Source organism: Oryzias latipes, chromosome 13, assembly GCF_002234675.1.
Source record: "Oryzias latipes chromosome 13, ASM223467v1".
NCBI lineage: Eukaryota > Metazoa > Chordata > Actinopteri > Beloniformes > Adrianichthyidae > Oryzias > Oryzias latipes.
In genome coordinates this window covers 27,591,483-27,606,472 of record NC_019871.2, presented here as the reverse complement: position 1 = coordinate 27,606,472, position 14,990 = coordinate 27,591,483, and the positions used below count along the sequence as shown (strand labels likewise).

Below are 14,990 nucleotides of genomic sequence, written 5' to 3'. Positions count from 1 at the left end.
CTAATCCTTTAATATTGATTGAGATTTTATTGAGTGACATAATAAATAGGGCACTTGTTTGTAGTTTGTGAACTGAGTGATATTTTTAAATGGTTTTAAAAATGAGACGGAAGATGAAAGGCGAACATCAGGGACTCCTGATTGGAAGGAGTGGAGTTTCGTTTACCTTTTCTGCTCCTGATCCATCATTATTTGAATAAAGAAAAATGAAGCTTTAGTCTTAAATTATTTTATAAATGTCCTCCTTCAGAAAAATGCTAAAGAACTTTTTAAAAACACAATTTTAATTGGAGTTGGTCCTTAAAACATCATAGCCAGTTGATTAAAAGCTAACAGAATGTTAGCATGAAAAGATTCCCATTGACAGATGGCAGGAATGTCAGTTTTGGACATTAGTGTGATGAATATCTTTGAGGGTCTGAACTCATCTGTGTTTTTTGTTTTGTATTTTCCAGAATACCAGACCTCACAGACACTGCTGTGGTTCTCCTCTCAGTTGTCGTGGTGATGCTCCTGATGCTGCCGTCAGTGGTCCCACACATCTGGCTGACTAATCTCTTCTAACTCTTCGGGACATCTATGCTCTGGACCTACAGCACCCCAAAAAACTTGAACTTGCCTTCATATTTATTCAGAATGCTGTCTTGAGCCTTGAGGACAGCAAACCACTGAAAGGACATTTATTGACGCTGAAGAATGTTTCGTTGAGTGAGTCTTCCAGAATGGACTATTTGTTGGTTTAAGTGTTATGTAACTAATGTGTTTTGTTGTGATCATTTGCTTTTTCTGCCGTACATTACAAAACCAACTCTTTTTGTCAATATGTTGTGTGGCACTCTTATAATGCAGTTTTATTGCACTTATTGTTTCTTCATCCTCTTGATATTTGTGCTTTTTTTTAAAGAGCAATTAAAAAAAGTGTATTAAGCAATCACTATTGTGTGGCCTTCACGTTTGTTGGTTTTTATCAATGTTAGCCTTTAAAATGTAGTGGGGCAGTATCAATATCTCTGTTTAGAATACATTTTAAGCTGAAGAATTTTAAATATTTTCAATGCTACACATTTAATGATTTAAGAATTTATAAAGCATTTGAGTGAATTTTACATATTTTATGAGTTAAGTAATATAAAAATATAGTTAGTTAAAGCGTTTTTTAGTTGGAAAATATTAAAAACTTTAAGTAAATAATCTCTCTTTTATAAGTTGAGGAATCTTAATATTTTTTATATGAAATAATACAAATGTAAGCCAACTGACAATATGAATTTTAATAAATGTTAACTTAAAAGTTTTAATAATATAACTTAACTGTTGCGTAATCTGTTACACAATAATTTTTAAGTTCAGTCAACTCGCTAGGGATTACAGTGCAGACGCTAACATGAACCAGCAAGAAATCCCAAATTAACAGACTTGTGGTGTGGAAAGGTATGTTTTTCAGCTAGCAGGAATAATCAAAGTATCCGTTCTCTGTTTCAAAATGAGATTGCCACAAAACCGTATGTTATCTCATACTGGAACAGCTTTGGATGTAGAATTCAGTGGGAAAAGGTTTGGACCCTGCCACAAAAGTATTTCATCACCAATAAAATCAGAGAAATTTCTTTCAAAATTCTTCACAAATTTTATCCAGTGAAACATTTCTTTACTAAGTTTAAAAAAGATCTGGACATAAACTGTTCATTCTGTCATTCCTCACCAGAAACTGTGCCTCATCTTTTTTGGTTTTGCTCTTTCACTCAACTATTTTGGAAAGATGTGATACATTAGATAAGAACTCATCTATGTGAAGATTATAGATTATTTTACGAGCATATCATTTTTGGATATTTTACACAAGAAAGACTTAATGCAGAAAAAATATATGTAGTTAATTTACTTATAATTATGGCTAAATACTTTATACACAAGTGTAAATATGCCAACAAAAAAACCGTGTTTTATGTTTTTCAGAAAGAAATGGTTTTGTATGTGAACAGTATTAAATCTTCCACTAACAAAAAAGCTGTCAGAACAGTTGAAACATGGTCTCTCCTGAAACTTTAACAGATTCCTTTGCCTTATTATTTTTGTTTTCTTTTTGCATAACCTGTTTTACATGGTTATCATTATGTTTTTTTGTTCATTCTCATGGCGAACGTGAAGATTGTATTTTGCACACAGTGGAGTTTTGTGTTTGGTATTTTGTTTGTGCAAGATATTGTTAATAAAGTTTATTTTTTAAAAAAAACGAACCGGCAAGAAGTAGCCACGGGGGTCCTGCAGCCATCGGAACCTTAACAAATATTTCATCTCCACCTCACCGTTGCCTTTTTTAAGAAATGACAGCTGGTTTTCCCACATTTATATGTAGTTATGGATCGAAAACAAGAGGAATTTGTTTTAATGTAAATGCGTGTTCCAGCGTCTACAGGAAGTGTCGCCCATAATTCACGCAAAGGCTCATGGGGGCTAGGAATAAGGTGGATACGGATTTTCTGTTTCGGTGGCACTTCTATTACCATTATTGGTATTTGAGACATTCCTTTGTGTCTCTAGAGATGCAGACAGATTTGTGACCACTTGAGGTGAAGATAAAATATTTCTTAAGGTTCCGATGGCCTTCTTATTGGTTCGTGTTAGCGTCTGTTCAAAATGGGAGGTGGCGGCCTCTCGTCCAATCAGAGCACGAGAAATCATCTGCCTTCCGTTTCATGCAAAGTGCCTTCCTTTTCATTCAAAGTGCCTTCCTTTTCATGCAAACTCACTTCCGTTTCATGCATACTCCTCTCTCACACACACATATAAACTCTTCCTCACACGTTCATATATACTTGTCTTTCACATACATACATTCTTTTTTAAGAGTGACAATGAGAGTGAGAATGTATGTATGTGTAAAGTAATATATATGCATGCGAGAGAGAGAATATATGGATGTGCAAGTGAGAATATATGTATGCGAAAGAGAGTATATATGACTGTGAGAGCAAGAATGTATGAATGTGAGAGAGAGAATATATGGATGCGTAAGAGAATATATGTATGCGAAAGAGAGTATATATGACTGTGAGAGCAAGAATGTATGAATGTGAATGGTTCAGAATAAATAATGTCTTATACGGCCCCTCATAGATCTGTTTTAACTCCCCTTTCAGTCAGATAGCTGAAAACTTGGTTGGAATTGTGGACTTAAACATTGTCCTGGTGGACATGCCATCAGGACAATGTTTGAAGAGTGTTGGCAAAATCACAGCACCCACAATGACTTCAATCTGTTCACTTGTTGTCTCTACTGACACTTGACAGTCGTCATCTATAATAGTACATGTTCTGACTTAGCGCTTTGTGTTTAATGAAATAAACTGCTCGAAATGAAAGGCGCTATAGAAATAAAAAAGATTTGAGTTTGCATTTTGACTTCCTAACCCAACCCCTCCCACACCTGCCATTGTTTCTCATAGACACTGTTCAAAACAAAAAAATACAAAAATACGGATACCCTGACCATGCAGTTGAATCCATAAGCAGTCTGATGCAGTTCATAAGTCTGCATAGTGTTGTATAGGGGAATGTCCTCCTGTCCCAGCTACATTCTCCAAAAATAGTAAACTGTGACGAGTGTGGTTTAGTCGGGTTCGCTTAACCCGACTAAACCACACTCGTCGGTAGAGACGTCCTGCCGTCTCTACCAACCCAGAATGACAAAAATTGGTATGTTGTCGCATTTGACACATGCTAATGACATATTAAAATTATAAGAGCGTGGGATGACTACATCTACCCTATGAAAAATGTCTCAAAACCTTTTAAAGCCACCTCACATTTCCTGGTTGGATGGTCAGCTGTTGGTCTTCTGGCCAAGTAACAATGTTGTTGAATGATAGCCGTTCAGTCCTCTGGTGCGAACCAGGTCAAGCTGGTCCAGTGGTTTCATTCATACAGATGAAGTTTTCTCAAATCTTTCTGGGACTTTTTCATATGTCTGGATATGTTTGACAAATGACTAGCAAGTTCGGACTTGATGGATGCTGACATTTGGACCAATTCCTTTATTGTACGACAATAATCGCTCAGGGGATACCAAATCAATTATGTTGGTGCTTATAGAGGCAACCCTACATGCATTTCTACAACAGATTTTCCTTATGGAGATAAGCTCTTTCTTGATCATGCATTATGAAATCCTTTTTATCATATTTTGTTTAGATTTTAAACACTATGTTTCTGAAAGTAAAAAACATTGCCAGTTATTACACCCAACATTCTAGATTTCTATAACAGAATAACACTTCTAAAAGCCTCGCCAATTATGAATTGTAACACATTACTGCGGTTGCGTTTCACTGAGAAAACACGTCCTTGTTCTCTCATTTTGTTCAGTAAAACATTAGTTGGTACTAATTAGGAACATATGAATTTCTTAATGAATTCATGAATTCCCCAATGGCTTCTGTGTATACCAGGGGTGGGCAATTATTTTAACTTACGGGCCAAATAGGGTTCTAAAATTGGATAGAAGGGCCGGACCACGAGCAGATGCGTGGAGTGAGAATGATTTAACCTTGAATGTAGATGAAAACATTTGGATTAAAAATTATATTCTAAAATAGAATATTATAGAGTTTTTAGTTTAAAACTTTTGTTCCAATTTTAGATCTATGTGAAATTGTGAAGCCCTTTGGTACCTTCAAGGAGTTGTAAAGTGCTGTATGAATAAAGTTTCATTCATTCATGATCCTTTTAATAAAAGAAAATTATTTATGAAATAAAACAATGACCAAATAACACTATGATTTTCAAAGACAAAACTTCAGAAAAAATATACTGATACATAAAAAAAACAAAAAAAACCCAATAAATAATCGATCCTCTCCCATCCTAATCCTAATAGACTTTGAGGACTGCAGCTCATCAGTTTGAGCAGCTGCGCTGTGTTCTGCGCGTCTGTTTGTCATCCAGTAATAATGAAAAGCTCTTTTCTATGTTTTCTGCTGCAGCTACGCAAATGTCTGCGTTACCTTTTTACCAGTACAGAGTTTCCTCGTTTATTGCAGGAGTTACGTTCTAAAAATAACCGTGAAATCCACGGAGTCTGATTAGACGTTAATGGCAGTAAAACTCCTCACTGCCTAAATACACTTTTCTCAGACATTTACACACTTTTTCTCTCTTGTTTAAATACTCAAACCTTCATAGAAATTAGGTCCAGGATCTTAGAATGAAAACAAAGATCTGATCATAGATTTTTGGTCTGAAGAGCTGCGCGTTTCTGTACAGGAGACACGGCACGGACTGGGGAGATTAATTGACAAGGTCTCCAGCCAATCAGGACACGGAACAGGGTGCGTTGTTTAAAAAAGGCAGAATAATCGCTCTAAAAGGACGAGTTAAACCGGGAAAGATGAACTGCTACATAGAAAGGAAAGACTGTCTTCTATTCTGTTTGACAGAGATTTTAGAAGGTTTTAGGTTGGAGCACAGACTGCAGAAGGGGGGAGTAAAATGTCACGTCTTGATCGTGTGGCCAGATAAAAAAACAAAAAAATACATGGGTCTCTGATATTGTTCAGTGGGCCGGACCAAACATGGAGGCGGGCCGGATCCAGCCCGCGGGCCGTAGTTTGCCCACCCCTGGTGTATACCCTCATGACTAAATGTCTGGCCATCCTGCGCTTTTGTATAATCACTTCTGTTCAACTGGTCGGCCTCACACAAGTGTCTGTGTTGAGTTTCCTCTGCATGATCACATATGTGTTAGGCAGGATCAAAGTGTCGTGTCAGTTTTACTTTAGTTTGCATAGAGCGGATGATGTCTAACTGCCTGTGTGGCAATCGGGTTTGTGCCCTGCTCTCTGTCAGACCAACCATAAACACGCTCGCCTGACAGGTCATCGTCTCTGCTTCTATTTAATGGACCCGTGCTGTGCTGTGCTTGGCTAGAATGGATAGATTTGCGTGTCAAGAAGCTATTCGTTTTGCTAGCCCCAGTCAGGCAGGTTTGTTGAGAGAAATCTTTAATTTAGGAACATTGGCCAAAAGAAACACTCTTATCCACTTTGACCAGCACCTGCTGTAAGAACGGGAGCGTTCGTGGGGTCTTGTGTGTTTCTGAGCTGACAGTCCGTACTATGGACAATGGTTTACATTTCAAAGTCTGTCTTTCTCTTTCATGTTGTGTCAAGCATGTATAAGGGCCCCTGTTCGATCATTTGCATGGACAAGTCGTCAGCACACTGAAATGAGAAAAAAGAAAATACAATCACTGGAGACTGGACATATATGCAGCGCATCACATATGAAAAATACACAGATGTTACCCCACACGCCATGACTGTAGTCTTTCCGTGCGCCTTTGCGTCATGGAATCTGGAACCTCATGTGCGCCTCTGAACTTGGCCCCCAAATGCATAGATCAAGTAGAAGACGATCTTTATTTATGACACGGCCATCAGCTCACAGAGCAGCCCTCCTGATGCCGCTCAGAACTTTTGGAGCTGTCAGCCCTTCTCATTTGCTGCTCGATGTGGGTGGGTTTTCTACATGTGTGCAGGAACAGCCCGTCTGCTCACGTTTTGTCAATTTCTGCACTGACTGTTGGGATTTAACAATGACCACATGTGTGGATTATTTACAAAACATGGACGTTTCATCAAAACCTCACTCAATTTTATCCAAATTGTTTGCATGGTGTCATTTGCTTACGCTCTCAATTCCAGCTTCTAGACAAAAGCTATGCATTGATTTCAGAGTTGTAGCGAAGGGCATGTTTTATCTCAGTGTGGCGTTCAGCTGTGTCAGAAATGCATTTGACCTCTGAATGCTCACCACAATATTTAGTTTTGTGCTCAACTTCACAACAAATGATCCCCCGTCTCTTTTATGTCAAGGTTTTGGAAAGAGTTTTTTACTATTCAGAAGTTTCAAGGCACAACATTTAAAGCAAAAAATAGTTATAGCTTTAGATATATTTGTCTTTGCCGTTGACTTCAGAGCACAAGTGCAGTCATTTCTTCATGTTTATTTAAAGTAAAACATACTTACAGTTGAAGACTACATTCTTTCTAAGAAAGACAGACTAATGTCAAAGAATATGCATTTGATGAACATAGTTCATCTTATGTGACATGCTTTGTCTTCTTAGCTGACTCAGTTGTCTCCTCATTCTGATTGACGGAGCACGGCTTATCCAGGTAATCAGCAGCAAGAAGGACAGAGAGAGTTGGAAAACAGGCAGGATGGTAGGTCTCGAGGACCAGGATTGGGCAGCCCTGATGTAGACTTGCAGATGTTATTTTTTCAGCAGACTCCTGGCTTCAGACTCCCTGAACAAAGAAATACCGTGCTGGTTAACACTCTGTAGTTTCATCTTGTTTGGTTAAAGACACTATCCTCCTTTACGTAGCATAAACAAACAAAACATCCACACTTGCATTTTTTGGGAAAAATAAACTGCATCCACTGCTTTATGATTCAGTACTTTAAGGAAATAAGATGTGGATTAAAACTGTTTCTTAATCTGCAACTTCTACTTATTCTTGACAACGCAGTGAACATCATCCTTACTAACTGCTGCAACAGTCCTTAAAGTGCACATTCAACCAAGGTTGTAATGAACCTCAATAAAGCAACGCTAAATCTGAACAAAATAAAATCTGTATTAATAAGTATGAAATGTATTAATCTCCTTTAACAGACATTGCTGTAAAAATGCTGAAAGGTTATTTGATTGTGAAAGTATCACTTTGAAATGGCTCCTGAAATCGCTTTGTCAGAAAACCAAAGAAATATGTATAAATTTTAAGAGGAGGTGGTGTTACAGTATCAATTTAAGTTCAAGCAAGTGTCATGCATTTGTGAATCCAAAGATGAAAGATTAACAATAAGTACATGTTTAAATAGTTAAAGCATTCAAATGTACTTTTTGTCTTTGTTTTATAATTCGAGTGAACTGCATAAACCTGTGAATTACTTTGTGAACTTTTATGTTTAGTTTTTGTTGTTAGCTTTTTGTTGTGTTTTAAACTTTCAACTCCTATTAATCTACGGCGGCAGGTGTTCTAATATTGATCCTACTCGGGTGTCGCCGCAACTGTTTATTTTCTCACGTGTCGATCTGTCTGCTCGGCTTTTTCGGTCCTGCCCCCTGCTTTTGCTCAGCGGGATGTGATGAGTGGTCCTACGGTTGGACCAACGAATGGCTGACTCTTACAGAGCTGTATTCATCAGGGCATCTGCAAGAAAAAAAAAGCATCAGGGCGCGTTTTGAGTAACATAAGTTGACAAACGTCTCGGCTCGCATTTTGCTCACAAGTCAACGTAAACAAAGTGGCTAAACTGAAAAGAAGTCGGCTCAGAAAACTATTGAAGGAGTGAATTTGTATATTTACTGGTCTTTTTTGTCTTTATAGATGTGCATTTGTTTGTCAGTTTATAACATGTAGCAAGATAAAAGTTAAAGGCAGTGGGAGTGTGATGTGTTTTCATTTGGCTTCACAATTACATTTTTTTCAGAGTAGGATACACTGGGCTGTTGACCTACTGGGACTCTGCTTTTTGTCAAATCCGTCTTTCTCAGTGCATTTACTAGTCTGTCATCGATCACAACCACTGCTCTGCTGTTCATATTAATCCCTCAGTCTTCGCTTAATTCTATTCGATAGGAAAAGCATGCGCTAAGTGCTGGGAGAGGAAACCAAAAGGAGAAGTGAAAAAAAAGGGAAATACCAGAGATAACTGTATCAGAGGTTGGAAGGGCCAGATAGACAGACGGTCCAGTCCAAACAACCCGGTTTAGCCCATAGGACCTCTGTCTGAACTCCTGCACGGGAGGAAGAAGCACGTGGTGAGGGAAGCAAGGATGGAAAAAAGGAAGCTGTAGGGGAGGTTATACCGAGGTCTTGGCTCGAAAAGTGTCATGGCAGGTACAGTGCTGCCAAAAATTGTACTCAAGTAAAAAAAAAGTGTTATTATAAAATAAAACTACCACTATTGGATCTATTGGTGACACTATTGGAATTCTTCTTTTATCCTGCACTCCTTTAAGCATTGATGGATACTTAAAAGCAAAAATTAAACTTTTTAACTTCATTGATGAATTAACCCAGATTACTATTTTTGAGGTTATTGTTTATTTTGTGTCCTATAAATGTTTTACCCAGCACACATAAAAGCTGGTTCACAAGTAGACAGCAAGTTTGTGTTCTTTCTGACTGTACTCAGCGCTGATTTTGTTTTTTACTTTTAAGACTACAATTTGTTACAAAAGGTTGATAAATTAAGTGTAACTGAGTTGCGTAACCTGTTATAGTGTTCCCTCTCCATATTGCAGTTCATCTTTCACGTTCTCACTGTTTCGTGGATTTTTTCCGCGTAACTTTTCAGTAGCACACTATGTTATACATCCTGAATGGCTGTTTATGTCCATCTATCTTTACTGTGCTGTCTCCTGTACAGAGACGTGGCACATGCACCTCGCCAGAGTAACATAAATCTTTGATCGCGATCAAATCCTTGTTTTTTGTTCTATAATTATTTGTATTGCTTATTTTTCTGTGAATGTTTGAACTTTGAGAGTTTAAAAAAGAGAGAAAAGTCTGAAAATGTTGAACTGTGTGTAGTGAGGAGTTTGACAGCCCTAAAACATGCAATCCTACTTTGCGGATTCCCCCTATCTTGGGTTATTTATAGAATGTACCGTGGCACAGTGGGTAGCACCCTTGCCTCACAACAAGGAGGCCCCCGGTTCAAGTTCTGGCTGGGGGACTTGAAACAGAACATCAATGGGGGACCTTTCTGTGTAGAGTTTGCATTTTCTCCCCGTGTTCTCCGAGGTCTCCGGCTTCCTCCCACCGTTAAAAAACATGCTTCATAGGTCAAGTGGCAACTCTAAATTGTCCATAGGTGTGAATGTTAGACTGAATGGGTGTGTGATATGTGGCCCTGCGACAGACTGGCGACCTGTCCAGGATGTCCCTTGCCTTTACCCACAAGTAGCTGGGATAGGGTCCGGCAGCCCCGTGACCCCGAAAGGGACAAAACGGAAGAAGATGAATGAATGAATGAATATCCTCTGCTATATACATCGGAAAACTGTACTTGATGAAAGCAAGGACAGTGTTCTGGGGCTGAAAAGTCATTGTCTACTTGAAAAAACACCGTTGTTGTACGTCAACTTTGACCGGCTTTAAGATCGACGGTAAAATGAAAATGCTTCCGTCTGCGCAGGTGTTCCGGGTGGCCAGCGTGTGTCTAGGCAGCCCTCCCGACACCATCAGCTGGGAGTATCGAGACAAGGATAAGAACTTCCATCGCATGGGACCTCTAACCCCCCAGGAATTCTACAGGGAACATGTCAAACCCCTATACAACCTTCAGGACAAAGTATGCACACAAAACACTGCTCTACCACACCTCAGTTACCTAACCTGCCACTTGTAATTCTGTTTCTGAGCCCATGTTTTGATCCCATGACCCTCAGGTCTGCCTTGTAAATGACCCTCGACCCCAAAACCCGTACGGGAAGCTGTACACTGTTGAGTTTTTGGGCAACATGGTTGGAGGTCACAACACTCTGTACAACAACCAGCCCATCCAGCTGCTTAAAAAAGCTGCAGCCGATTCTATTAAGGCTGGGGAGGTAGGTGGAAGGGTCCAAATGACTGTCAACCTAATTGAACTTTTTTTTATACTTGACTTTTGTGCTCTCGTTCTTCTCATGCCAGGCCGTGTGGTTTGGCTGTGATGTAGGGAAGCATTTCCATGGCAAACTGGGCATTAACGACATGAATGTGTGAGTAACAATAAGGGAAAACCCTTGTGTGATTTAGGGTGTATTCAGGGTGGACACATTTGGTTATCTTAAAGTGAGCCAGAGTTTGTTTCTCTCAATAATCTGGAGCAAATTTTCCAGATTTGTCCATGGACAAATCTAAAACAACGATTGTCGTGTTATCAAACAGAAGAAAGGGTCTAGCTGTTCACTTGTTAGAAAGTTTATTTTAACACAGCTAAAAACGCTTCTTACATGCGCTTCTGTGTCTCGTTACGTGGCACACACTGCCGTGATATCATCCTAAAAGCTACCTTGTAGCTCCTTAACAGAATTCTCCTAAAATAATACGTAAAACAACGATTAGACACAGCAATTCATTGAAATGTGGTCAGATTACAGCAATTTTTAACGTGATACACATTGCCTTTCATTGTTTTCTAGACAATCTACATGTCATAAACCCTTATCAGTGTAACTTCTTAGCCATTTTCTCCTCAGCACTGCAGCTGCTAACATTAAAGCTCACACGGCACGTCTCCTTGCCAGTGACCTCCTTGCACCACGCCTCCACCGTACCAAAGTAACAAGTAAAAAGCGTTGATCCAGACATTCAAAACTGGTCATCGAAATGTAAAGTTTTAATAAGTTAACTGTCCCGATAAGAATTGTAAAGTGCAGCCCGTTGTTTTGACCCGCCCTCGTAGTTCCTGGCCAATGTCGGAAGAGATCTTTAGTCATGTGGTTTTGTTTACAAGCTTTGGTCCGTGACAGAATGGGTCGCTTGATGCCAGTCTGTATTGACCAAACGCAAGGTTCAGGACTCGATCCGGAACAAATGATTTTTTTTATTCTGAATACACCCTTAGATTAAACAGAAGTTTTGGCCAGATATGCGACACTTTACAGTAGTAAAGTCCTGACAGATTTAACGTAAATAAGCTGCTTCTAAAGCAAAGCAATGTGACTTTGCGCCGATATGCAACCCTTTACATGAGTATGCAACTCTTTTGCATATCGATGTAAAGCCACTTTTTTCTGAGTCTGTTGGAATCACGTTTATTGCGGTAATGGCCAAATTTATACAGTAGTTCAAGGAGCGTGTGTTATTTTGTCAACAGCTCTGCCGAGAAAAGATTAAATTATGTAAATTGCAACTTAGAAAAAAGAAATTTAAAGAGCAAACATGGTTTGAAAATATTTCTTATATATCACTATTATGTGGCTCTTCACTTTTCTTCCTTTCTGACAGCTATAACTTAATAAAAATAGTCAACCTTCATAAGGTGTCAACCCATTTTCACAGAGGAGAACATAGCTGGCATCTGCCTTTCAGGTGTTTGCTTTTTTTTCTTCAATAAATTTCAGGTGTTTGCTGCAGCTCTGTCTGAGTTGCAGGCGCCAGGCTTAAATCTGTTCACTCAACCAGTTCAGCTTAGTGCTGCCATACGTCTGGTATCATGTCTGCTGAGCTCATCCATCAGACAGATCTGTTGCAGCTGTAATTAGGGTTAGTTTCCATCTTTAGACATTAGCTATCTGTCTTTTAGCTCATGATAAGACAAAAACAGAGTGAAAAATGCAAAGTGTTTGGGGTTACGGTCATATCTTCCTGCCCAAAAGCATTCTAGAATAATCACTCTTCATTGGAGGTTTTTCAGTCTTGACATTGATACACTGGTGACATGAGAAATAACTTTAACATCTAATTAACCTTCAGCGGTTGCTTCTGTGCGCAGGTTCAACCACGAACTTGTGTTTGGAGTTTCCGTAAAGAACCTGTCGAAGGCAGAGAGACTCATGTACGGAGACTCCCTCATGACTCACGCCATGATCCTTACTGCCGTAACAGACAAGGTATGCGTACACCAACTATGCCCTCAAGTGTTGCGAAAAGCACAAACTCACCGCAAACACACACATTCAGAGCTTCCCAGAGATTTGCTGTCTGTTTACACCACTCTAATCCACTGAAGTTTTTCATAATTCTGTCCATTTCCTTTCTCGTAAGTAAACGCAGCTGTTCGAACACTTTTTCACTCTAACCTTCCTCTTGTCCACACTCTTTCAGGAGGGGAAGGAAGGCTATGAAAAGTGGAGGGTGGAAAACTCCTGGGGGGACGACCGTGGAAACAAAGGTACAACTTTTACTTTTTTTTTACATAGATAGTGAATTGATTTTTTTCCGTCACTTGTTAGCCGATGATGAACCCAAAAATCCTCGTTTTCACCTAAATGTGTTCTTGGAACCATAAAAGGAGACATTTCGTCAGTCAAATCGTTCAGACTTCATAACCTCTTAGGATGAATTCAGTAAAGAGAAGAATTGTGGGCTTTTTCTTTGGTTGCTGTAGGGAATCTCAAACTTGGTCTATTTTTACAAAGGAACAACACAAATTCACGATTAATGCATGCATTATTCTCTCATAAAATTGTTAAACTATTACACTTTTAAGTTTTTGTTGGAAAACATTTTACAATTATGTCTGCTTTGTTTTAAATTTACCAACAGAATGTACCAAATGATAAAAAAAACAATAAAGTGACTCAAATGCTTTATGTTTTAAAATGACTTCAAATTGATTTATTTATGAAGCACAAATTAACAACTGATTGTTTGAATTAGCTACACTTACAGAAAATTAGATATCTCGTCAAATAATTGTTGTAATTTAACTAAACGTTCTGGACCAATATCGTCACCTTCATAAGATAATTGCCTAAGTCGTTTTTCTGATTTTTCAGGAAAAGCAAAAAACTGAAGTTTGTTGAATAAATGATAGTTACTGACAATTTTAATTAAAATAGCTATGACAACACATGTCTGTTGACGTACAAAAACAACAAAGTTACCCAAACATGGAACATGGGGGAATTAAATGACTTAGGCAAATTTTTGAACATGCCTTTGGGATTTAGGCAATTTTAAGCCTTCTATTAGGAAAAAAACATTACTAACAAACTAACTGAACATAATGCTCAGGAACTCTTCAGCTCTTCTTTGTAGGGTTCTTGTCTAATGCCTATTAGTATTGAAAATTGTAAAAGAAGTGATGGGTTTCATTGACTGGAGGTTCTGAAAATTTGTTCTTGATTGTCAAAGCACAACAATCTTATCCATACCAATGGCCCATTTGACATCAATACCCTTTGTGGCAGTTCTTCCATACAGAGGCTTCTGAGAAGGATAGTCTGAATGGACCTTGCCATCACTGATAAACTGAAGAGCCTGCAAGTAATGCACAGTTGGATATCAAGCTTTTTTGCCTGGTTTGACCTGATATGGTCTCTTGGGGTGAAAATATCTGCTAACCATTTTTTGTTTAATGGTACTATGAATGCTGTCACACTTCATTTGTAAGACCTGCAACAAGGTATTACTGAGTTAGTACACCATATTTCCTTGCAAGCTCAGAGTATGCATTCACCACACATGCATTGGGATTCTGATTACGGCAACCATCAATTCACACTATGATCTCCTTGAGTTCTGGATAGCCTTGATCACACCTTTAAAATGACATTATTAAAGATGAGAAAATACCTCACTACACAATGTAGCAGTAGCTTTCTTTGAACCCAAGTTGAAAAGGGTAAATTTATGGACCTGCAGTTTTCTTTTTGCAATATAGACTGCTGCCTGGGGTTTGGGACACAGTAGCACAAGTTTCATTGTCCAAACAGACTTCTCTTCATTGGCCGAATCCTTGTCCTGAGACTTCTCTTGACGCGCTTCATCTTCTTGGAGGCACATGAGTCAAATACATCCCTACTAATTTTCCCGTGTTGAAATGAAACACAAGAGTCCCACTGATCTTTTAGCAGAATAAATTCATAATAGTTCTCATGGAAAACATTGGGAAATATTGGACTCCAGCAGCCCTCACTCAAGAAGTTGTAGCCTTCTGTTGGTATTCACAGTGTAGCATTGGTAAGCGCAGCAACGATCTGACAGGAAGCAGAAACACCCCAAATCACCAGAACATCTGTTTTAAGACAAATACGGTAATTTCATATCTGCAGCAGTGACGGGATAGGAAGTAGACAAACAAGAACCACTTCTGCATGTGTTTGTTTGTTTGGATGCTTGTCTTTTTTAAGACAGGGACGGCATATATCAATGTAACATTTAAAAGTGTAAATATGCTAGATTAGATTAGATACAAGATTGCCTTTTAGGCTAATTTCCATCTTTAGTCCCTATAGACAGGTTGATGGTCCTTAGACATAAAGACAA

The 14,990-nt window shown here is 38.7% G+C and overlaps 1 protein-coding gene across 1 annotated transcript in view; it reads left to right on the top strand.

Moving 5' to 3' along the window:
- blmh (bleomycin hydrolase) overlaps positions 1-14,990 on the top strand; it is a 47,260-nt gene that overhangs the window by 19,939 nt on the left and 12,331 nt on the right. Inside the window, exons 7-11 of the mRNA XM_023961603.1 lie at positions 10,210-10,365; positions 10,463-10,621; positions 10,707-10,774; positions 12,493-12,610; positions 12,825-12,891. Coding sequence (XP_023817371.1) covers positions 10,210-10,365; positions 10,463-10,621; positions 10,707-10,774; positions 12,493-12,610; positions 12,825-12,891 — 568 coding nt within the window. The remainder of the gene's footprint in view (positions 1-10,209; positions 10,366-10,462; positions 10,622-10,706; positions 10,775-12,492; positions 12,611-12,824; positions 12,892-14,990) is intronic.